The following is a 25,909-nucleotide window of genomic DNA, read 5'->3' as shown; positions in this document are numbered from 1 at the left end:
TTGTGACATATTGGGCTTCATGATAGTGGTAAATTTAGGTTGATAATTTTTGCGTTTATTTGTGAAAAAACGGAAATTTGGTGAAAATTTTGAAAATTTCGCAGTTTTCATATTTTGAATTTTTATTCTGTTAAACCAGAGAGTTATGTGACACGAAATAGTTAATAAATAACATTTCCCACATGTTTACTTTACATCAGCACAATTTTTTTGGAAACAAAATTTTGTTTTGTTAGGAAGTTATAAGGGTTAAAAGTTGACCAGCGATTTCTCATTTTTACAACAAAATATACAAAACCATTTTTTTAGGGGCCACCTCACATTTGAAGTCACTTTGAGGGGTCTATATGGCAGAAAATACCCAAAAGTGACATAATTCTAAAAACTGCACCCCTCAAGCTACTCAAAACTACATTCAAGAAGATTATTAACACTTCAGGTGCCTCACAGGAACTAAAGCAATATGGAAGGAAAAAATGGACATTTTAATTTTTCTGACAAAAAATTTATTTTAGCATCAATTTTTTCATTTTCACATGGGTAACAGGATAAATTGGATCCTAAATTTGTTAGGCAATTTCTCCTGAGTACAACGATACCTCATGTGTGGTCATAAACCACTGTTTGAGTGCACGGCAGGGCTCAGAAGGGAAGGAGTGCCATTTGACTTTTTGAATGGAAAATATGCTAGAATATTTAGCGGTTGCCATGTCGCATATGGAGAGTCTCTCTGTGCCTAAACATTGGAGCTCCCCCACAAGTGACCCCATTTTGGAAACTAGACCACCCAAGGAACTTATCTAGATGCATAGTGAGCACTTTGAACCCCCAGGTGCTTCACAAATTGATCTGTAAAAAAAAGAAAGTACATTTTTTCACAAAAATTATCTTCTAGCCTCAGTTTTTTATTTTCACATGGACAACAGGATAAAGTGGATCCTAAAATTTGCTGTTCACTTTCTCCTGAGTACATCGATACCTCAAATGTGGTTATAAACCACTGTTTGGGCGCACGGCAGGGCCCAGAAGGAAAGGAGTGCCATTTGACTTTTCAAATACAAAAATTAGCTTCAATCGTTAGCGGACACCATGACGCACTTGGAGAGCCCCTGTGTGCCTAAACAGTGTAAAAAACCACAAGTGACACCATTTTGAAAAGTAGACCCTTTAAGGAACTTATCTAGATGTGATGTGAGCACTCTGAACCCCCCAAGTGCTTCACAGAAGTTTATAACGCAGAGCGGTGAAAATAAAAAATCTTTTTTTTTCCTCAAAAATGATATTTTAGCCCACAATTTTTTATTTTGACAAGGGTAACAGGAGAAATTGGACCACAAAAGTTGTTGTGCAATTTGTCTTGAGTATGCTGGTATCCCATATATGGGGGGGAACCACTGTTTGGGCACACGTCGGGGCTCGGAAGGGAAATAGTGAAGTTTTGAAATGCCAACTTGATGGAATGGTCTGCGGGCGTCATGTTAGGTTTGCAGAGCCCATGATGTGCCTAAACAGTAGGAACCCCCCACAAGTGACCCTATTTTGGAAACTAGATCCCCCAAGGAACTCATCTAGATGTGTGGTGAGCACTTTGAATCCCCAAGTTCTTCACAGAAGTTTATAACGCAGAGAATAAAATAATAATTTTTTTAGTACCCAATTTTTTATTTTCCCAAGGGTAACAGGAGAAATTAGACCCCCAAAGATGTTGTGCAATTTTTCCTGAGTACGCTGAAACCCCATATGTTGGGTAAACCACTGTTTGGGCACACGTCGGGGCTCAGAATGGAGGGAGCACTGTTTGACTTTTTGAACGCAAAATTGGCTGGAATCAATGGTGGCACCATGCCGCGTTTGGAGACCCCCTGATGTGCCTAAATAGTGGAAACCCCCATTCTAACTCCAACCCAAACCCCAACACACTCCTATCCCTAATCCCAACCCTATCCATAACCACAACCTTAACCTCAACACACCCCTAACCCTAATCCCAACTCTAACCCTAAACACAAGCCTAACCCTAATCTTAACCCTAATTCCAACCGTAGCCCTAATCCCAACCCTAATTCCAACCCTAACCCTAATTCCAACCCTAACCGTAATTCTAACCCTGACCCTAATTCCAACCCTAACCCTAATTCCAACCCTAAACCTAATTCCATCCCTAACCCTAATTTCAACCCTAACCCTAATTCCAACCCTAACCCTAATTCTAACCCTAATGGAAAAATAAAAAATATTTTCTTTATTTTATTATTTGCCCCTACCTATGGGGGTGATAAAAGGGGGGGGTTTATTTACTTTTTTTATTTTGATCACTGTGAGAGTTGGGACTAGGGTTAAGAATTAGGGCTAGGGGTGTGTTGATGTTAGGTTTGTGGTTAGGGTTGTGGTTAGGGTTAGGGTTGTGTTGGGGTTAGGGTTATGGTTAGGGTTGGGATTAGAGTTAGGGGTGTGTTGGGGTTAGGGTTGTTGTTAGAATTGAGGGGTTTCCACTACGTAGGCACATCACAGGGTCTCCAAACGCGACATGGTGCCACCATTGATTCCAACCAATTTTGAGTTGAAAAAGTCAAATGATGCTCCCTCCCTTCCAAGCCCCGACGTGTGCCCAAACAGTGGTTTACCCCAACATATGGGGAATCAGCGTACTCAAGACAAATTGCACAACAACTTTGGGGATCTAATTTCTACAGTTACCCTTGGGAAAATTGAAAAATTGGTGGCTAAAAAATCATTTTTGTGGAAAAAAAATGATTTTTTATTTTCACGACTCTGCGTTATAAACTTTTGTGAAGCACTTAGGGGTTCAAAGTGCTCACCACACACCTAGATAAACTCCTTGGGGGGTCTAGTTTCCAAAATGGTGTCACTTGTAGGGGGTTTCTACTGTTTAGGCACATCAAAGGGTCTCCAAACGCGACATGGCATTTGACCTCAATTCCAGCCAATTCTGCATTGAAAAAGTCAAATGACGTTCCTTCACTTCTGAGCTCTGCCGTGCCCCCTAACAGTCGTTTACCACCATATAAGGGGTATCGGCGCACTCAGGACAAATTGCACAACTTTGGGGGTCTAATTTCTCCTGTTACCCTTGTGAAAATAAAAATTCGGGGACAAAAAGATAATTTTCGTGAAAAAAATATGATTTTTTATTTTCACGGCTCTGCGTTATAAACTTCTGTGAAGCACTTGAAGGTTCAAAGTGCTCACCACACATCTAGTTAAGTTCCTTAATTGGTCTAGTTTCCAAAATGGTGTCAATTGTTGGGGGTTTCCACTGTTTAGGCACATCAGGGACTCTATAAACGCGGCATGGCATCCGATTTCAATTCCAGCCAATTCTGCATTGAAAAAGTCAAACGGCGCTCCTTCCATTCCAAGCCCTGCCGTGCGCCCAAACAGTGGTTTACCCCCACATATGGGGTATCACCGTATTCAGGAAAAATTGCACAACAAATTTTGTGTTTTATTTTCTCTTTTTACGCTTGTGAAAATAAAAAAATTGGTTCTGAAATAAAATGTTTGTAAAAAAAAAGTTAAATGTTAAATTTTTTTCTTCCACATTGTTCAGTTCCTGTGAAGCACGTAAAGGGTTAATAAACTTCTTGAATGGTTTTGAGCACCTTGAGGGGTGCAGTTGTTAGAATGGTGTCACTTTTGTGTATTTTCTGTCATATTGACCTCTCAAAGTGACTTCAAATGTGAGGTGGTCATTAAAAAAAATGGTTTTGCAAATTTGTTGTAAAAATGTGAAATCGCTGGTCAACTTTTAACCCTTATAACTTCCTAACAAAAAAAATGATGCTACTGTAAAGCAGGCATGTGGGAAATGTTATTTATTAAGTATTTTGTGTAACATACAGTGGGTAAAAAAAGTATTTAGTCAGTCAGCAATAGTGCAAGTTCCACCACTTAAAAAGATGAGAGGCGTCTGTAATTTACATCATAGGTAGACCTCAACTATGGGAGACAAACTGAGAAAAAAAAATCCAGAAAATCACATTGTCTGTTTTTTTTCATTTTATTTGCATATTATGGTGGAAAATAAGTATTTGGTCAGAAACAAAATTTCATCTCAATACTTTGTGATATATCCTTTGTTGGCAATGACAGAGGTCAAACGTTTTCTGTAAGTCTTCACAAGGTTGCCACACACTGTTGTTGGTATGTTGGCCCATTCCTCCATGCATATCTCCTCTAGAGCAGTGATGTTTTTGGCTTTTCGCTTGGCAACACGGACTTTCAACTCCCTCCAAAGGTTTTCTATAGGGTTGAGATCTGGAGACTGGCTAGGCCACTCCAGGACCTTGAAATGCTTCTTACGAAGCCACTCCTTCGTTGCCCTGGCGGTGTGCTTTGGATCATTGTCATGTTGAAAGACCCAGCCACGTTTCATCTTCAATGCCCTTGCTGATGGAAGGAGGTTTGCACTCAAAATCTCACGATACATGGCCCCATTCATTCTTTCATGTACCCGGATCAGTCGTCCTGGCCCCTTTGCAGAGAAACAGCCCCAAAGCATGATGTTTCCACCACCATGCTTTACAGTAGGTATGGTGTTTGATGGATGCAACTCAGTATTCTTTTTCCTCCAAACACGACAAGTTGTGTTTCTACCAAACAGTTCCAGTTTGGTTTCATCAGACCATAGGACATTCTCCCAAAACTCCTCTGGATCATCCAAATGCTCTCTAGCAAACTTCAGACGGGCCCGGACATGTACAGGCTTAAGCAGTGGGACACGTCTGGCACTGCAGGATCTGGGTCCATGGTGGCGTAGTGTGTTACTTATGGTAGGCCTTGTTACATTGGTCCCAGCTCTCTGCAGTTCATTCACTAGGTCCCCCCGCGTGGTTCTGGGATTTTTGCTCACCGTTCTTGTGATCATTCTGACCCCACGGGGTGGGATTTTGCATGGAGCACCAGATCGAGGGAGATTATCAGTGGTCTTGTATGTCTTCCATTTTCTAATTATTGCTCCCACAGTTGATTTCTTCACTCCAAGCTGGTTGGCTATTGCAGGTTCAGTCTTCCCAGCCTGGTGCAGGGCTACAATTTTGTTTCTGGTGTCCTTTGACAGCTCTTTGGTCTTCACCATAGTGGAGTTTGGAGTCAGACTGTTTGAGGGTGTGCACAGGTGTCTTTTTATACTGATAACAAGTTTAAACAGGTGCCATTACTACAGGTAATGAGTGGAGGAAAGAGGAGACTCTTAAAGAAGAAGTTACAGGTCTGTGAGAGCCAGAAATCTTGATTGCTTGTTTCTGACCAAATACTTATTTTCCACCATAATATGCAAATAAAATGAAAAAATAACAGACAATGTGATTTTCTGGATTTTTTTTTCTCAGTTTGTCTCCCATAGTTGAGGTCTACCTATGATGTAAATTACAGACGCCTCTCATCTTTTTAAGTGGTGGAACTTGCACTATTGCTGACTGACTAAATAGTTTTTTTTCCCCACTGTATCTCTCTGATTTAAGGGCAGAATCGTCGGGATCTTTTAAAGTGTTCCAAAGTTATAACCTCAAAGTGACAGTCGTCAGAATTGTAAAAATTGGCCTGGTCAGTAAGCTGCAAATTGGCTCAGTCACTAAGGAGTTAAAAAAAGATTACTGCACTTGTCTTTTATTATGTACACCCCTCCTCACATGTAAAGCGCCATGGATTAAATGTCGCTATAATAATAATAATAATAATAATAATAATAATAAATAATAATAAGACTTTTGGTTTGGCGTTCCAGTGATTTCTACGTATGCTCCTGCTCAGGGGCATTACTATCAGGAGGCAGACTGCAAAATCAGTATCATTACAGGGAGAGAACAGGAGACATATTATTATAAGCAATCACGTGGGTAAGAAGGTACGGGGTCAATATCATTACTATAAAGGGTGAAGGAGAATTATTATAAGGAGGCATGGGGGCATTATTTCTATATGCTGCTGTACTTAGATATAAGGAAATATATGAAAGACATTAGAATGTCTGGGGTAACAATGGACCAAAAGGAATATATGAATGGATAATATCCAAATGTATATATTATATATAAATCTCACAAAATCATATAAATATGACTGGCCATAGATCCCCAAACAATGCATAGGACTGGTAAGAACAGATTGCCAATAATCATACAAAGGAGGGAAGGAAACCAACAAAAGTTGCAATCACAAGAGTCCATGTAATGCAAAAAATATATAATTTTTATTAGTCAAGATGAGCAGACAAAGATAGAAGGAGTTAAAAACATCAGTGGATATAACACCCTGCACTGCAGCCCTGATTCATATTGCACAGTGCCCAGCTATATCAGCCATAGAGATAAAGCAGTCACTGTATACATGTATACCCATCACTCTCACTTCTATACACAGAAGTATATGGGCTCAAACATCAGAATGTATACATGAACAAATGTCCAACATACTGTATGTATAATAAAGTGCATAAAGTCTTACAATAATTACCTGTTGGTGATAAGTGGTGATGGATGGCAGCAGCGTCTACAACAGGCCAGCCCGCCCTCCCCTACGCACGTTTCGGATTACTCCTTTATCAGGGGGCGTGGTAAATGTTGACCTAAGTGATGTTATAAAGGGAGGAGGCCGGAAATAATGTAATACCTAATAAGGGAAGAGGTGGTGCATCGCCATGGTGTCCAAGATGCCAGCATCCGACACAGGAACTCCCAGCGCCGGAAACACATTATCATGTGACCAGACGCCGGAGGCACCACGTGCCGGGGACCGACGCGATGAACCAAGAAGGCGTTGCATGTGCAGAGGAGGGGGAGCGGGAACAAGTGACGCGCTACCAGGGAGGTGAAATAGTGTATATGTACAAGGCATGGCAGCCCGCACCCAATCCACGGTGTCCCTGAGGTCTGGCGTGGGATGCATCGCCGACACAAGATATGCAGAAGGGCAACATAATACAATAGAAAGCAGAGTAATACAGAATAGTACAAATACATAAGAAGCAGTACCACCGCACATGCAGCAGTGCCAACAATCAAAAAACACCCTATATGTATCCCACAAGTTTTTATAATAGAAATAGAAACATACCCTTCACTGCATAATATTTAAAGGGGAATGCCATATATATTTTTTGATAGATAATATAAAAATAGATAAGAATTCATATTATATTCACAATTTTCAAGCAATATCAAAATTGATATACAATCATATCACAAAGAAAGATATAATAATATTATATTTAATTATTGCCCACAAAATATATAGAACAGCATTACCAAGATATGATTATATAAGAGACATTATCATACAGTCCTAATTATATATCATTGAAAAAAATAGAAAAATAAATAAAATAAACAAAATAAAGATATTCACAAAACATCCCCCCGACTCATCTTCAACCTCGTCAAAGGATCAAAGGATCTTTTTCAAACATAGGTATAGGATGGACATAGAAAACAGTAGAAATTAGTCCATCTGTACAAGGGACCGCCACTATCCTGGACTCCGTCCAATGATCTTCATAGATCCACAAAATATCATAAAAATACCTAATACATGAAAAACACAATTAAAAATATAATAAAAACAATAAAAAATAGCAAGGATTAGATCCACCCAATGTCCACCTGGAACAGTAAGGTGGTCACAGGAACGGATCGAAACTCAAATTCTCGTTTAGTCCTTGTGGATATACCGTATTAAGCGTCCAGATCCAGCGAGTCTCAAGTTTACCCAATCTTTGAAACAGATTGCCACCACGAATCCCAATATTTAAGGCATCGATACCCCTCACCTGTAGCACCGTACTGTCACAGTCATGAAAGTTTTTAAAGTGTCGGGGTAACGTTTTAAGAGTGAATGCATCCATGTGGCCAGCCGCCGCCTGAATATCCAACACATACTCGCGCACGCGAACCTTGAATTGTCTAGTTGTTATACCGACATAAATTAATCCACATGGACAGGTGGCGTAATAAATAACATATCTCGTAGCACAAGTAATGTATTTATTGATCTTAAAATTTTTAACGCCACCTGAATCGGAAAAAGAATCACACTTTTCAATGTTGGGACAGGCAACTCAATGTCCACACGGAACACACCCACTCCTATGTGTGAAATTATCCAAAAATGTACCCTTTCTCTCACTTGTATAATGACTATGTGTGAGGTGATTGCGCAGATTCTTAGGACGCCAAAATGTAATGACTGGTATGTCCAGAATAAATTTGCCAATTATTGGGTCAATTTTCAATATAGGACATGCTTTAGACAAAGCCTGCCTGACCTGCCTAGAATGGGAATGATAATTTGCAATGAAGCGTAACTTCCAGGTCCCTCCATCTTCCTAGCTGATTCCCTATTGTACAGTAGGCCATTTTGGGAAGAATAATTAGCCCTGTTATAGGCTCTTTTGAGTAGACGCCGACTATAGCCACGTTCCAAGAATCTCATTTTTAGCTCCTCTGCTCTTCTCTCAAAATCCTCATTAATAGAGCAAATCTGACAAAGTTGGAGGAACTGACCAATGGGAACAGACCTTACCATGTGATCAGGATGACATAGCGAAGCGTGTAACAACAGATTAGTAGAAGTCATCTTCCTAAAAATATCTGTCTGCCACAGACCATCAGTATCCTGTTAAACAATGACATAGAGGAACTCAATCTTATCAGCATCGCATGTGAATGTTTAACGTATATTTTGGTCGTTGCTATTCAGGCGACCAATAAACTCCTGTAGTTCCAGAGTAATACAGCGTAGTACCCTACCAGACCAAAAATATAGGGCAAAATGGAGGAAATATACACTCCCTGATCGCCTACCTCCACACGACCAGGGGGATGCGGCTTCTTAGATGGTACAGAAGATTTGGCGCGCGCTGGGCAGACCCTGAAAACATGACCAGTCTGCCCATAGCTAAAACATGCCCCCACACCACGACGAACTGGAGGAAACACCGCTGGAGAACCACCTCTTCCCACCTGCCTGGGCTCGTCTTCCTGCACCAGTGTGTCCTCCTCCCTAGCAAGGACTACACTGGGCATATTCGCCAAAGCCACAAAAAACTCGTCTACCGACCGTAGAGATGGTGAATCGGCCGGCAAGGAGAAGGCCCAGGATTGGGGATCACCCTCAAGGAGGGCTATAGTGAATCCCACCTGCTGTTCCTCACTCCCTCATGAGCGATTGTGGAGCCTGAAGTGTAGCTTGTAGGCCTCCTTAAAAAACAAAAAATTCTCTCTCCCTCCAGAAAACCTGTCTGGGAGAGGTAACTTGGGCTGTGGTTGAGCCTGCATCTGAGCTGAAGCCCCGTACCCCACCAACTGCTGTAGCTGCTGCTCCACCACACCACGCAGCACCCCACGCTCCTCAGTGAGGGTCTGCAGCAATTGGAAACAGGTCTGCATTAGGGCCATGGCTCACCAGAAAAAATGGGACTGTTGGTAATAATGTCACAGGACAGTAGGGAAAAGGCAGGAGACATGGAACCTGGGCCCCTGAACTGTCCCTCAGGCTTAGGGGGTGCCCTGACTTTCCTTAACTTGGGGGTACACTTAATGGTAGTGAGGCCCAATTCTCTGACCTGTCCCTATCCCCTGTTTAGTCATGAGCTCAACCCCAACCCCCTCCCCAGGAGGTGAGACAGGGAATAAAGTAAATTGCACCAAATAACACAAGGGAAAATAAAACAGACACCACGGGGTTAAAGCAACTATAAACCCAAACTTAGCTTTATCTGCTGCCAATGCTCCAAGCAGCAGAGAAAGGCACCCGATCAGCATCTAGCAGCAACTCCACTGCTCCAGATAAGCTGAACCCCTTCTCCATCAGGTAGATCCAGACTTCACCAAGGTTTGTTAGAAAATGACCAGTATTACCAACAGGGAGCTGCAGCAGCTGATGATCTTTTATAGGAAGGAGGGGGAGGTCACCACCTGCTGGCTAATTGAACATGTAGTAACACCAGCGGCCACCGAGAGAAAACCAGCAGCAGAGCAACTACAGTTGTAGTAACACCAGCAGCCACCGGGGAAAAAACCCATATAATCCCCAGGGCCTGAAAGGAAAAAGGTTTATATAAGAGAGTCCAGACTCTGACACAGATCCTAAAATGGATTGTGACAAGTAAGCTCGGTTCTGCTCCCATACCGCTGTAGTAAGCTCGGTTCTGCTCCCATATCTCTGGAGTAAGCTCTTTTCTGAGCCAATATCTCTGTAGTAAGCTCCATTCTGCTCCCATATCTCTGGAGTATTCTCCGTTCTGATCCATATCCATATCTGTGTAGTAAGCTCAGTTCTTCTCCCATATGTCTGTAGTAAGCTCAGTTCTGCTCCCATATCTCTGGAGTATGCTCAGTTCTGCTCCCATATCTCTGTAGTAAGCTTGATTCTGCTCCCATATATCTGGAGTAAGCGCTGCTCTGCTTCCATATTTCTGTAGTAAGCTCTGTTCTGCTCCCATATCTCTGGAGTAAGCTCTGTTCTGCTCCCATATCTCTGGAGTAAGCTCTGTTCTGCTCCCATATCTCTGGAGTATGCTCAGTTCTGCTCCCATATCTCTGTAGTAAGCTTGATTCTGCTCCCATATATCTGGAGTAAGCTCAGTTCTGCTCCCATATCTCTGTAGTAGGTTGATTCTGCTCCCATATATCTGGAGTAAGCGCTGCTCTGCTTCCATATTTCTGTAGTAAGCTCTGTTCTGCTCTCTAGGGATGGGCGAATCTACTCCTTAGGACTCGTTACTCTGCGAGTAGTAGGGGACTCGCAGGAGTCGGTACTCTGCAAGTTTCCAAGAGATTACTCGCACAGTAACGAGTCCAATGCAAATCAATGGCAATCCTAGTTTTTACAGAGTTTAATACAAGCAATCCTAGTTTCTTAGCGATTTTGTGTCCCGCTGTCAGCAGCGAGTCTTAGCGAGTCTAGGACTCCTATATACTGTATTCGGGACTCGCAGAATACAGAATATGTTAATTTTCAGAGACAGCCTAGTTTGTTAGGTGAGAAAACTGTGAAGAGCACTACTATGATTGGCTGCTGTCCATCGTGATGCCTATGTCATGTATCACAGGCAAGGCTGTATATAAACCCTGCCCCCGCCATTTTGGGCACATTCCTGTGACGATCTGAGCTAGTGCAGGGCGAGTTGGAGACATAGAGCAGATCTAGGGACTGTTAGTCAGTGTAGGACCTCAAGATTCCTCACATATAACACAAAAGTTATTTTCAGAACTACCAGGACGGAGGAGTTCTGTAGAGGACTGTAGGCAGGGAGAAAGGCAGGAGCAGCCTTACAGTGCATACAGCACCATCCTCAGAGCTTAGCTTACTCACTCAGCTTCCATCAGAGCTGAAATCAGAAGCATAGCTGAGCAAATTTTCTTTTTTTTTCCACCAGATATTATTGGGGTCATATTTACCCCTGCAGCGTTATTGTTTCTGTGGCAGACCAGTGCGTTGCTGCTATCTATCCCACTAGCTAATAGCACGCACGCTGCCTGCTTGTGTGCACTAAACAATTTTTTCAGAAAGAGTGCGTTGCTTCTCTGCTAAGTTACAGCACGCACTTCACCCCAGAGCGGTGACGCAGACAGCACCACAGTCCACCTAGGTGACTGCCTTTGCGCACTAAACAATTTTTTCAGGGAGAGTGCAGGGCTTCTCTGCTACCAGCTAATAGCACGCACGTTACCTTCCTGCTGTGCCAATACGCATCACTAGCCTTGATTGTCCTCCTATTACAGTCCCCTGTAGTTATCCCCTTTGCACTGTGCATCCCCTGAGACTACAGCACGGGTCACATCACAGCCCCCAGTGAAGCAGACCCCGGCCCGGTGCTGGGTACCACGGTTTCAGTGCGTCACAGACGCCAATGGTGACACAAGAAATCTCACTCTCTCCTAATCCAAAAAAGGGTACAGTAAAAGAAAATAGAAGAAATGACATCACATAACTCTTACCCATGTTTGCCTGCCCATCTTCTCCAGCGTGATCAAATGACGGGAACATACTTCTGGCGATGGACCTCCAAGCCATATTTCGCTGTCTTTCATCACCATAGCCAGGGTGGGTGGGCTGCCACAGCTGGGGCCACTCTTCAACCAGGCCGATCAGCCTCTCTGTATCACGTCTGCTACACATCTTTGGTGGGCCTGTGTGTGCAGATCTGATCGCCCTGTGTGTGCAGAACAGATCGCCCTGTGTGTGCAGAATATCAGATCAGCCTGTGCAGTAAATCGGTTAGCACAGGCGACTTCCTGTTTAGCTTCTAGTGTGATGTAGAAACGATTTTCTGTGCTTTAGGGATGAATTCTAAATCGCTAAGCTAGGGGCCACTTGCGAGAGTAAAGAGTAAAAAAAATGGCAGCAGAGGAATCGCTGCAATACTCGCATCCCCATTCATTAACATTGGACTCGCTAGACTTGCAACGAATAGCGAGTTTCCGAGTCAGACTCGTTAGAGTCTAGCGATTCCGAGTATTTCAGGATTCGCCCATCCCTATTCTGCTCCCATATCTCTGGAGTAAGCTCCATTCTGCTCCCATATCTCTGGAGTAAGCTTGGTTCTGCTTCCATATCTCTGGAGTACGCTTGGTTCTGCTACCATATCTATGCAGCAAGCTACTTACTGTTCCCATATCTACATACCAGCCTATTTTTAAAGCCTGTTATCTCTGCTGCTTTAATACAATGGCCAGAGATAGGGAGGGAAAAGGAGGGCCACTGCAACTCGAGGGCCACTGCCTTGTGATTGCTCCCCAGGCTGAAAAGTGCCATCCAGCCCCTGTCTGTGTTAGAGTAGTTGGTGAGTTCTTGATGTCGCAGATTTTCTGCTGCATTTTTCCACCTATTTTTGTATCTTTTTAACTGCGTTTTTTTGTTTCTTTGCTATGTTATGTGTTGAATAAATTTGTTTTAATTTTGATACTTCCTGGTACTCGGCTTTAACAAAGCTTTATTGATAGAGTCATGTGTGGATTTTATGCATTTTGTGTTTTTTACCTGCGTATTTTCCTCATCTAATGCAATTCTATGGATAAAATCTGCATATAAATCTCAGCGTAAAAATCATAGTGGGCATGAGATTTCTATAAATCCCATCCACTTTGTGGGGACTGTAAGAAAATGCGTTTTCTATGCAGTGAAAATATTCAATGTGAGAACTTAGCTATATATTGCAATATTATTATTATGAAATCTGGTTCTTCCCTCCATGCCTGAGTTTGAAACTGATGCTAAGCCTATGGTGTTGCCACAATAATTATTGCTAGGCAACTTTCTTTTATGGTGAGATGTCTCTTTAAGATTCCATCACCAGATTCCATTATGACATCACTGATGTCAAGTTAACATTCCACCCCAAGATTCCATTATGACATCATAATGCACCGCCACTACTTAACCAAGTGCTTACTGCCCAGGTGTCATTATTGTCAGTGATTGGCTGCAAGGCTGGTGATATACTGACTGCGCTTGGATTTGCTTGAAATGTCTGACATTTCTTCAGATAAACTTGAGGAGTTGGCACTACTCCAGGGGATTCTTACCATCTATGCCCCTGACAATGTGCTACCAATACCCGATGGCGTCCTCAGCTTCACTTACCGGCTGGTTATGAAGCTAGTGAGAGACTGCCTGACCAAACACCAACAAGGTCGTATAAGCTCAGAATATCTTGAGCATTTACAGATGAACATCAGGACATCAGTACAACAGGTAACAGACAATCTGGGCAAAGCATATAAAACAACAATGGATAATATTCATAAAATACAAGCTGGGGAGGGGGGCGGTGATAGCGTGAGCCTGCGTGCTCTACAATGCCAGGGCTGAATTTTACTCCCAGTCCACCCTGGTCACAATATGAAGAAAAAGTAAATGTTTACACATGTAAAGAATATTTAGCATCCAAAACCTGGTTAAAATAATATTTTTGGGGAAAGACGGATATAAAAGCCTGATCAGAAGAGCAATGCCATGGTTTTCCCTCTTTCCCTGATTCTGGTTCTGATGCCCAACCCATAATCTTGCCACGTTAATTGTTACTAGAATGTTGCTAGGCAACTTCCATTTATGGTGAGATGCCCCTTTAACCCCTTCACCACCTTACGATTTTCCATTTTATGTGCTTTCATTTTTTTGCTCCCCTTCTCAGAGTCAGAACATTTTTTTTACCATCAATATAGCCTATGAGGGCTTGTTTATTGCAGGCTGAGTTGCAGTTTTAAATGACACCATAGATTACATATATTGTACTTGAAAACGGGGAAAAAATTTCTAGTGCTGTGAAATTGCAATTCCACAAATTTTTTTAATTTAAAATGTTTACTAAATGCTAAAACTGACCTGGTAATATGATTCTACAGGACAGTACGAGAATGCAGATACCAAACATGTATAGGTTCTTTTTTTAATTAAGTGGTAGGAAAAACATCTGAACGCCGGCCATGAGTCGGTGTTCATAAAAGAAGATCAATGGACAGGCACACTGGTCTTCTGCAGACCCCCGGCTTTTATGATAACCCATCGCAACCCCAGAATCATGTGACAAGGGCGCTGATGAGCGAGACTTGTGACACGGTTTCGGTCAGCATGTCTGATATGCAGTTGTCAGTGATTGACAGCAGCATATAAGTGGTTGACAGCCAAAATCCATCTGCATCTATTTGCAGGACATGACAGCTGATCACACCATCAACTGTCATGTGCGGGTAGAGATGCGGGCTCTGGTGCTGCCTAAAAAGACAGGGACACAACCTTGGATGTAACTATACTTTCAAAGTTGTAACTGGGTTAAGATTCCATCCCCGATTCCATGATGACATCACTGATGGCATGTTAACATTCCACCACAAGACTCCATTATGACATCATAATGCACCACCACTACCTACCCAATTGCTTAATGCCCAGGTGTCATTGTTGTCAGTGATTGGCTATGAAGCTGGTGATATACTGACTGCACTTGGATTTTTTTGAAATGTCTGGAATTTCTTCAGATAAACTTGAGGTGTTGGCACACTCCAGGGGATTCTTGCCATCTATGCCCCTGCCCATGTGCTACCACTACCCGATGGCGTCCTCAGCTTCACTTACCGGCTGGTTGTGAAGCTAGTGAGAGACTGCCTGACCAAACACCAACAAGGTCGTATTAGCTCAGAATATCTTGAGCATTTACAGATGAACCTCAGGACATTAGTACAACAGGTAACAGACAATCTGGGCAAAGCATATAACAATAATAATGAATAATATTCACAGCACATGAAACAATAATGAATAATATTTATAAAATACAAGTTTCTTTACATGAAATATATAGTTTGGCCAAGAGCAATATAATTTATAGCTTATAAGAAATATCCATATATGTATTAATTGTAGCTGTAGATTGCAGGAGTAAAATGGTGACATAAATAGCGTCCTATATTCTCTACTTTCTCTCATGATTTTCCTTTTTTGTTTATTTCCATTTTTATAGGCTGAAGAAAGATCCCAATGTGGAGATCTGGCCTTTTTTAAACAATTGGCCCAACATTTCCTGTATGTACTAGAGTTTATTGCCCGCCCACTGAAGCATTTGGTAAGAATCCGTCATCTTCTATATCTCATGTCTTTCTTGTCTGATCTTCTCCAGATTACTAGTCATATAGCAGATTGTCATATTTCTCATCATAGAAGCCCCCTGTCCGCTCCAGGCAGATACAGGATCTTTTATGGCAGCCTGTCTCTGCTCCATCCTCTGTGGTGACAGTCTGTACTGTGCTCAGTGGTGCGGACCTTTCATATCACATCGGTCTCGCTTTATCTTCACAATCTTCCTTCTTGTAAATGCTGCAGTTCTGGTAATAGATGTTATTGGAGAACTGTTGTATATACAAGTTCCTTATATATTAATGTGGATTTACTGGGCAGAGCGGCCGTGTATATTCCCCGCAATTATGTAAATCCAGGTTTAGTCCATTCTGTCTTTTGTGTACTGTAATTTAGTATTTGTGAGTTGTTATATTAATTGCACATATTATATCCATCAGGAAACACCGGCCGGTGACTCCAAAGAGGGGCAACACCGAAATATCGCTGACCCCAATACCAGTGAGCCAGGGCTAAAAAGTGATCTGATTGAAGGTAAGCTGATCATCTCGCATTCCTACAAACATTAATATTATGGAGACACCAGAGAATATATAAATTTACTCTTCATCCTCTGTATGAGGCCGGTGACGGCTCCTGAACCTCCTGTAGACTGTAATGGAGAGGGCTCATGCAATTCTGAAAACCCCTCCGGTTCTCTCTTCTGGGATCTTCTCAGCCCCAAAATGCACAGAGGACCTCACAGGGTCCTCATCCAAGTCACTGTCAGATCCCGAACAATCACACATTTATGGCAGAGTATATCTATCTATGGATGTGCCATAAGTATATACAGTATGTGCAGAATATCCATATAACTAGTATTATACCATTTACTTGTCTTTCCTTCCTTATATCGATGTGTTATATATTAAGTTCTGATATCGTCTAATACATGATGTCTCATTATTTTATCATTATATTAGAGACAACTGAGCCGGCAACTGCTGACGGTGGAATATCTGAGACACCAGAGATCCCCGAATCTGCCAGTGTAAGTATCAGAGAAAACATCTGTATATCATCAGATAACGGGGTATGAATTACACATCACATGTTACACCCCAGAGTACAGTGGGTTAACTCTATTCTTAATGTAGATTGGACCTATTATTATTATTCCTGTCTCCTCTGTGTGATGTCCCTTACCATCCCCTCCAGTACAATGATACATGTGTATGGAGGATATCCCTATAATATAATAGTGTCTGGGGAGCGTCCTGCTGGTATCATGTCCTCTACATCTGCTGCAGTGTAATCAGCGGGGACATAATGTAGAGAAGTTCCTGCATCTGCAGCTTTTATCTTCCTGCAACTTATATGTCTTATTGTCATTTCTTATTCTTCTAGGCCGTGATCAGATCATTGACCCCTATGAGAAAACCAAGTATGAGCGACTATACCCAGATCAAAGAGATTGGCAGAGGATCTTTAGGGTGAGCATTATGTATAATCTTCATTTTTCCAAAACTCCTTATGATGGTGCCTCAGTCTATATGTCCTGCCTTTTGGAAATTCCTGTATATGAGTCCACATCTAAATTTTACTGTATTCCAAGATGTGTAACATTTTTATTTTTTCATCCCATAGAGCTTTGTAAGGACTTGTTTTTGGTGTGTTGAGCTGTTGTTATCGGTACCACTTTGCACTAGATCTAATCTACATCTAGTCATCTACTCCACATCTATTTGTCATGATTCAGCTCAGTTATGATGTGATATGTATGAAAACCTCCCATAAGGGCTCATACTCACTTGCGAGAGACTCACACGATTCTCGATACTCGCACTGGGACCGGAGCGTGCGGCTACATGTATCTCTATGCAGCCGCACGCTCCAGTCCCAGTGCCGGCGGCAGTGCCGAGTTTTCATGTGAGAGACTAACACGAGAATCGTGCGAGTCTCTCGTAAGTGAGTATGAGCCCTAAGTGATCATTTATGCTGAGTAATTTTGTGTATTTCCAGACATTGGTTTCTAGTGACGGCCATACATCTAGTATTAACTATTAGTGATGAGTGAGTGTACTTGTTACTCGTGATTTCCGAGCATGCTCGGGTGTTCTCTGAGTATTTTGGCATGCTCGGAGATTTAGTTTGTGTCGCCATAGCGATAGCTGCATGATTTGCGGCTCCTAGACAGCCTGAATATATGTGGGTATTTCCTAACAAACAGGCATTCCTCCTCACGAGTATTCAGACTGTCTAGCAGTCGCAAATCATGCAACTGCGGTGACACAAACTAAATCTCCGAGCACGCCAAAATACTCAGAGAACACCCGAGCATGCTCGGAAAACTCAAGTAACGAGCATACTCGCTCATCACTATTAATCACTATTAACTATTAGGACAGAAGATCATTTGACATACAGTATAGACAGACTGTTAGTAAGAATTCTGTATAAATTATGGATTTTTCTCCTCTACAGGGCCGTCTACTTAGTGCGTCATAAAGACACAAACAAGGTATTCGCCATGAAGAAACAAGCAAGGGGTATCCTGGAGGATCCAGAGTATCTTGAAATGGCCTATCTGGAAAGGGACATCGCAATATTCGCTGATTGCCCCTTTGTTGTCTCCACGCTTTGTTCCTTCCCAGGTAAACAACATCTGTGTATGGTCATGGACTTTGAAGCAGGTAAGACATATCCATTGTATCTATAATCAGCCCATTTCTGCTTAAACATATAAAGCTACCAATGTATTTATATTTCATTATTCTACATGCTCATAAGAACAGATTAGGAGGGTTACATCTTTCTGACAGATAATAATTTTCATTGCTTCTTATTGCATTTTTTTCTGATGTTGGGGCAACAAAAACACTGCAATTCCATCTGAGTTTATTTTTTTTTTATTATTTATTTTGAATGGAGAAAAAGTGATTTTTATATTAAATTTTCTTTCCCCAAATATTTTGGTATTTTATTTTTTAGTCTCCATAAGGGACCTGAACTTGTGATTATATAATCGTAATTACTATGTACTGCAGTATGGGCATTGCAGAATATGGTGAAAATCTTGGTCCACTATGAAGCCAAGCTACACACTGACCTTCACAGAAGTACCATAGTGGCAAGGATAGTAGTCTTCCGCAGACACTCAGCAGCCATAGCAAACCACTGACATGGAATGGGAGCAATGAGTGCTTAGAGCAGCTCGCCTCCAGGTCACCTGCTGTAAATGCCGCTGTCAGAGATTGACAGTGCAATGTAAGAGTTTACCAGCAGGGGGCAGATCTCAGCTCTCTTTTTGTATAGGATTACTCTGCAGTATACAGTATACGCTCTACATCACACAGTGTATCTCTATGATTGACTCCCTGCCCCAATGTCTCAGCTTATTTCTCATTCACACTCATCATGTGTAATTTACATTGTAACAAACCCTCACCTGTCATATTTGCTTTCTGCTCTAGGAGGAGACTGTGGCAGTCTCTTAGAGTTATATGGTCATTTACCCCTCACCTTGGCCCGCAGGTACCTTGCAGAAACGGTTGTTGCTGTGGAATATCTGCACAGCTATGGTGTGGTTCATCGAGACCTGAAGCCTGAAAAGTAAGTGAGCGCTGCAGGATAATAAAGGGACACAGTTATAGTTATAGTCTATGGGTTATAACTTAGGGCTGACAATATCTTTTCTTTTACAGCCTCATGATATCATCAACTGGACATATCAAAGTCACCGATTTTGGGATTTCAAAACTCGGACTCATGAGACCAACATCAGACATTTACAAGGCTCAAACTATCGACATCACCAGAGAGTTTCCTGCTGATGGGGTTAGCTATACATAAAAAACTTATTCTTTACAGATCTGATCTATTACTGCTTCTCGGATATTTTCTCACATAGAAAACTTTTCCACTGATATTATTTGTCACAGTTATTTTCATTGATCATCTTCTCATTGTTCTGTTGGTTTTCAGATGACTGGCACCTTGCATTATATAGCCCCAGAAGTCATCTTAGGGGAGGGCTACGGAAGGCCTATTGACTGGTGGTCAATAGGGATCATCATGTATGAATTTCTTACCGGCGATGTGCCATTTAAAGGAAGATACAAAAGTGATATTTTCAACAGTATCACCACGGGTAAGTAAAATATTCTGAATGCTGTGTGATGCCACAGTAATTTGGTTCAGTTGTTATGTTCATTCTTTGATTTAGTTACTTGTTGCTTTTGATGAGTTTTTTAAATGATAGTAAATGTAGAGACCTTCTTTTCTGTAATATTTACTTTTTATATAACAGATGACATCACTTTGAAATTTCAAGAGTGTGCTCTTCATCCCAAAGCTCAAAGCATCATTACTCAGCTACTCATAAAAGATCCAACACATAGACTCGGGACAGGTAATATATATAGTAGTATTAATAATGACTTATAGCTCCTCTGTGACCTGACAAATAGATCATTTCCATGAGGATAAACACTGAGGTCTCTGCATTATCTTCTTGTCCATTCCCCATTCTTCATTCCATGACTTACAGTATATTTTGGATCTGCTATATCTTCAGTTTAGATTAACTTAAAATGTACAGTCTTCCTAACATTGTCTGGATCACTTTTTTCTTGTCTTCCATTTCCAGGAGGAGCAAATGAAATCAAGAGTCATCCATTCCTGAGTGAGTTAGACTTTGAGAACCTTCAAAATATGCCAACGTTAAGGCCAGATATTACGTCAGAGGAGGACACCCGCTACTTTCCCAGTAAGTAGAATGAGACGTCATCTGGTTAAAGTTGCAGTTTGTCTTGTCTTTCATTTTATGTGACAATATGTTCCCATCATTATTAGTAATAACATGGTGACTGTCTGTGATTATCTTAATAATCTCTGATAATACTTGTACTTTGTAGCTGGCATTGAGAGACCCAAATATATGGATTCAGATGAGGAGGTCAGTGATTGGCCAGAAAGTCTAAACTATGTATCATCTTCTCAAAGACTTTCTAAGGTAAGTATATGATCAGTAAATCCACAAAACTATAACTAAAATAGTATTATAATACTATATATACTGTATATATATATATATATATATATATTTAATTTTACTCTGTGTATTTTAGCTATATGACCCCAATACCAGGATGATGAGAGATGAAGATCATGAGCCATCTCCAGATTGCTCTCTAGAGACCAGCACAAAACACTCAGATATGTGAGTAAATTATTATAGGGTATAGTACTGACATATCTTCAGAATACCAAATACAATACGCATATGACACAATACTAAATACAGAATCCACCATCCCATGATTGATCATCACTGTTGGGTCTGGCTTGTGATAACGCTGGTGATAACAGTTGATCATTATGACCAGCCTTTCATTTCCATTTCATTAAAGCCCTTTATTACTAGTTATTATTCATTCATGCTGACAGAAGGCAGTCCTGTGCAAGGTATACCCTTCATTTTGGCCAAGTGTCCTAATTGCCCATAAAAACTGAGTCTTTTTAATTTTCATTGCTTTCACTTGTAATTTATTTATTTTTCTTCTACTAAACAGGCAGAAAGAATCTTCTCCAACTGGAAATGATGGTGATAATCAGTGCTTCACTACTGAAAACAACAAGTCACCCTCTCCCATATTGCCAGGTATGTGCAGGTCTATAGGACATCTTGTTGTCGCCACTGATCATAAGGTGTAATGTAAATGTCACATGAGGACTCAGAAAATCACTGCTTTTTTGTGCCTTTAAAATAAACAACAATCCAACACGTTAATGTATAAAATTCTCACTCTTATGTGCTGCGCATTAAAAGGTATAAGGGGCCATACAGTCTGGTGCCTGATACTGATCACGAATACTCTGCCCATGGCTCAATCAGGCCCCAAACTAACCTTATATATACCCTTAATGTGCCACAGATGTTTAAACCCCTTAACCCCCGAACCTTTGTTTAGATTTTGCGTTTTGGCGCTTTTGTTTTTCTTTCCACTTCTTTCCAGAGCCATAAGTTTTTTATTTTTAGGTCAATATGGCCATGTGAGGGCTTATTTTTTGTGGAACGAGTTGTACTTTTGAACAATACCTTTGTTTTTACCATGTCGTGTAACAGAAAACAGGAAAAAAATTCCAAGTACAGTAAAATTGCAAAATAAATGCAATCACATACTTAATTTTTGATTGACTTTTTTGCTAGGTTCACTAAATGCTAAAACTGACCTGTGACTTGGATTCTACAAGTCATTACGAGTTCATAGACACCAAACAGGTTCTTTTTATCTAAGTGGTGAAAAAATATTCCAAACTTTGCAAATAAAAAAATAAATTGCGCCCTTTTCTGAGACCCGTAGCGTCTCCACTTTTTGGGATCTCTGGTTGGGCGAGAATTTAGTTTTTGCACGCTGAGCTGACGTTTTTAATGATAACACTTTTAGGCAGATACGTTCTTTTGATCGCCTGTTATTTCATGTTAATGCAATATCGCGGCGACCAAAAAAACTTAATTATGGCGTTTCGATTTGTTTTCTCGCTCAGCCGTTTAGCGATAGGGTTAATCTTTTTGTTTATTGATAGATTGGGCGATTCTGAACACAGCAATACCAAATATGTGTAGGTTTGAATTTTTTTATTGTTTAATTTAAACTTTTGTTTTTTTACATTTTTTAATATTTTTAAAAACATTTTTTTTATTTTTGCATTGCTCCATAGGAGGCTAGAAACTGCCATAAATCGATCGCCTCTGCTACATAGAGGAGATGAATAGATCCCCTCTATGTAGCAGAATTATAGGTGTGCTATGAACCCGACCACAGGGTTGTGCTGATAGCAATCCGGCATCAGCAATCATAAAGATATGACTCTAATCTTATAGGAGGTTATCATTGACTTGTTTTTCTTAATATTTTGTATGATTTTCCAGTTGATACGAAAAATACATCTGCACTAAAACTGGAAGAGCAAAGACCAGAAATAGTAGTAAAGACAGAACCTAGCAGAGGTAAGTGTGACAATAAGGTCTATGTGGTCTGATGTCAGCGACTGAGAATAATTCACAAGGAGGATATATTATATGTTACTTTTTTACATGAATTTCCAGTTGAGACAATAAATACATCTGCATTAAAACTGGGAGAAGATCAAGACCCAAAAATAGTCCCAGAGACAGAACCGAGCAGAGGTAAGTGTGACAATAAGGTCTTTGTTGTCTGATGTCGGCGACAGAATAATTCACGAGCAGGATATATTATATGTCAATGGTGAGATTTTCACATCTATGACTGACAATGATCACTGACTTGTTTTTCTTACTTTTTTTGTATGAATTTCAAGATGAGACAAAAAATACCTCTGCATTAAAACTGGGAGAAGATCAAGACCCAGAAATAGTCGCAGAGACAGAGCCTAGCAGAGGTAAGTGTGACAATAAGGTCTATGTTGTCTAATGTCGGAGACTGAGAATAATTGAGGAGGAGGATATATTATATGTCAATGTGGGATTTTCACATCTATGACTGACAATGATCATTGACTTGTTTTTCTTACTTTTTTGTATAATTTTCCAGTTGAGGCAAAAAATACATCTGCATTAAAACTGGGAGAACAAGACCCAGAAATAGTTGCAGAGACAGAGCCTAGCAGAGGTAAGTGTGACAATAAGGTCTATGTGGTCTGATGTCGGCGATTGAGAATAATTCACAAGGAGGATATATTATATGTAGTGATAAGCGAATGTGCTCTTTACTCGAGTTTTCTGAACATGCTTGGGTGTTCTCTGAGTAGTTTCGGCGTGCTCGGAAATCAAGCTTTAGTCCCCACAGCTGCATGATTTGAGACTGCTAGACAGCCTGAATTCATGTGAGGATTTCCGAAATAACGGGCAATCCCCACATGTATTCAGGCTGTCTAAAAGCTGCAAATCATGCAGCTGCGGGGACTAAAACTTAATTCATGAGCACCCTCAAAATGCTCGGAAAACTCGAGTAATGAACACACTCGCTCATCACTATATGTCAATGGTGGGATTTTCACATCTATGACTGACAATAATCATTGACTTGTTTTTCTTACTTTTTTATATGAATTCCCAGTTGAGGCCAAAAATACATCTGCATTAAAACTGGGAGAAGAACAAGACCCAGAAATAGTTGCAGAGACAGAGCCTAGCAGAGGTAAGTGTGACTATAAGGTCTATGTTGTCTGATGTCGGCAACTGAGAATAATTCATGAGGAGGAGATATTATATGTAGTGATAAGTGAGTGTGCTCTTTACTCGAGTTTTCCGAACATGCTCGGGTGTTCTCTGAGTAGTTTGGGTGTGCTCGGAAATCAAGTTTTAGTCCTCGCAGCTGCATGATTTGAGACTGCTAGAGAACCTGAATACATGTGGAGAACACCCAAGCATGCTCGGAAAACTCCAGTAACGAGCACACTCGCTCATCGCTATATGTCAATGGTAGGATTTTCACATTTATGACTAACAATGATCATTGACTTTTTTTTCTTACTTTTTTAGATGAATTTCCAGTTGAGACAATAAATACATCTGCACTAAGACTGGGAGAAGAGCAAGACCCAGAAATAGTCCCAGAGACAGAACCTAGCAGAGGTAAGTGTGACAATAAGGTCTGATGTCGGCGATTGAGAATTAGTCACGAGGAGGAGATGTTAACTCCCAGTGGGTACGATTGTCACATGTATGATGACTGACAATGATCATTGACTTGTTTTTTCACTTTTTATATGAATTTCTAGTTGAGAAGAAAAATAACTCTGCAATAAAACTGGTAGAAGAGCAAAATGCCAAAATAGTAGAAGAGCGAGAACCTAGAAGACGTAAGTGTGATAATAAGGCCTATGTTGTTTGATGTTGGCCAGTGAGAATATTTCATGTGGAGAAGATGTTATCTGTCAGTGGTGGGATTGTCACATGTATGATGAGTGACAATGATCCTGTTCCTCTGCACGGATAAGATTTCTCTACTGTCCTGCCACAATGACACCAAAGCAGTATCCTCTAATATGGAGTACCATTACTTACATTAGTTTTATATCTCTTCTCCTAGGGTCCATCTTCCGCCGGATTATATCATCCTGTCGGCGTGGATTATCCAGGGCCGCTCGCAGCATCAGTAGATGCATTTGCCCAATCTATGATTAGGGCACCATATACATCTAGTACAGCAAGTCCATCATCAAAGCTGTACTTGGGCAGCACGGTGGCTCAGTGGTTATCACTGTTGCTTTGCAACACTGGGATCCTGGATTTAAATGTCACTAAGGAAAACATCTGCAAGGAGTTTGTATGTTCTCCCCGTGTTTGCGTGGGTTTCCTCCGGGTACTCCGGTTTCCTCCCACACTCCAAAGACATACTGATAGGGAATTCCTAATTTAAAAAAATTAAATAAAAATTCTGAATTAATTAATATTCCTTTGTAATAGAATATTTCTGAAATATATGGCATACCAATACTGTACATCGTACATATTTGAAGAATCCTCATGAAGTTTTGCTTTTTTCACTAAACGTGTATGTACTGTAGTGTGGTGGGGTAATATACTTCCCAACTGCCATCTTCTCTGAGATCAAGCTCTGTCCGGCTCCACTTTTATGTGATGTCATAGATACATAGCTACATACATAGGTTGAAAAAAGACTTGGGTCCATCAAGTTTAACCTTTCTCCACCAATTGTCCATTTTGTCACTAAATTAAATATAACCCACAATGTTATGTGTATTGAGGAAATCATCCAGCCCTTTTTAAAAGCTGTTGTAGTGTCTGCTATTACTATTTCTTGTGGTCGGCATTCCACAGTGTGACTGCTCTAACTGTAAATAACCCTTTCCTATTTAGCTGTCGGAATCGCCTTTCATTGCTCTCCAGACTCTTCGGCTCACTCTATGCTCTCGGTGAGAGCGAGAAGTCTCTTCTATAATGCTAGCCTATGGGGCCTTGTTCTGACGCTCCATAGGCTTACATTGATAAAGGCAACCTGTCACCTCGCTTTTCAGCTATAAGCTGCGGCCACTGCCTTTCAGGGCTTATCGACAGCATTCTAGAATGCTGTAGAAAGGCAGTGGCCGCAGCTTATAGCTGAAAAACGAGGTGACAGGTTTCCCTTTACTAGTCGACTACATACTTGCCGATGTGGGAGATGTTGTGACCTGGTCATCATCTAGCCGTGACAATTATTCCCTTATAAAAGGTTCTAGAGACATTCATTAACTAGTAGGACTTGGGCATCCTAAGACAGTCCTGCTTAGACTGCAGAGACCCGTATGACGTAAACGGTGCCTCCCCGCCTCCCACCAATCCCATAAT

General features: G+C 41.1%; 1 protein-coding gene and 1 long non-coding RNA gene across 2 annotated transcripts in view; both read left to right on the top strand.

The window, feature by feature from the left end:
• The window catches only part of LOC141076462 (uncharacterized), a 41,243-nt gene extending 22,898 nt beyond the window's left edge, over window positions 1-18,345 (top strand). The window contains exons 2-6 of the long non-coding RNA XR_012227492.1: window positions 15,479-15,580; window positions 16,032-16,125; window positions 16,557-16,624; window positions 16,981-17,066; window positions 18,058-18,345. This is a non-coding gene — a long non-coding RNA (uncharacterized lncRNA). The remainder of the gene's footprint in view (window positions 1-15,478; window positions 15,581-16,031; window positions 16,126-16,556; window positions 16,625-16,980; window positions 17,067-18,057) is intronic.
• Window positions 18,346-18,579: 234 nt separating this feature from the next.
• Window positions 18,580-25,544, top strand: LOC141076463 (microtubule-associated serine/threonine-protein kinase 1-like). Its single transcript, XM_073563930.1, has 16 exons — window positions 18,580-19,185; window positions 19,278-19,410; window positions 19,558-19,723; window positions 19,883-19,984; window positions 20,222-20,341; window positions 20,490-20,587; window positions 20,703-20,794; window positions 21,147-21,235; window positions 22,508-22,585; window positions 22,685-22,765; window positions 22,918-23,004; window positions 23,151-23,228; window positions 23,676-23,756; window positions 24,101-24,193; window positions 24,340-24,420; window positions 24,651-25,544. Exons 1-16 carry the CDS (start codon window positions 18,959-18,961, stop codon window positions 24,743-24,745), a joined length of 1,701 nt encoding a protein of 566 aa, XP_073420031.1. The 5' UTR covers window positions 18,580-18,958; the 3' UTR covers window positions 24,746-25,544.
• The last annotated feature ends 365 nt before the right edge of the window (window positions 25,545-25,909 follow it).

The sequence above is a fragment of the Dendrobates tinctorius genome, unplaced genomic scaffold (assembly GCF_039654945.1).
Source record: "Dendrobates tinctorius isolate UK_male_01 unplaced genomic scaffold, ASM3965494v1 ptg000407l, whole genome shotgun sequence".
NCBI classification, from domain to species: domain Eukaryota; kingdom Metazoa; phylum Chordata; class Amphibia; order Anura; family Dendrobatidae; genus Dendrobates; species Dendrobates tinctorius.
This window is presented reverse-complemented; position numbering and strand designations above follow the sequence as displayed.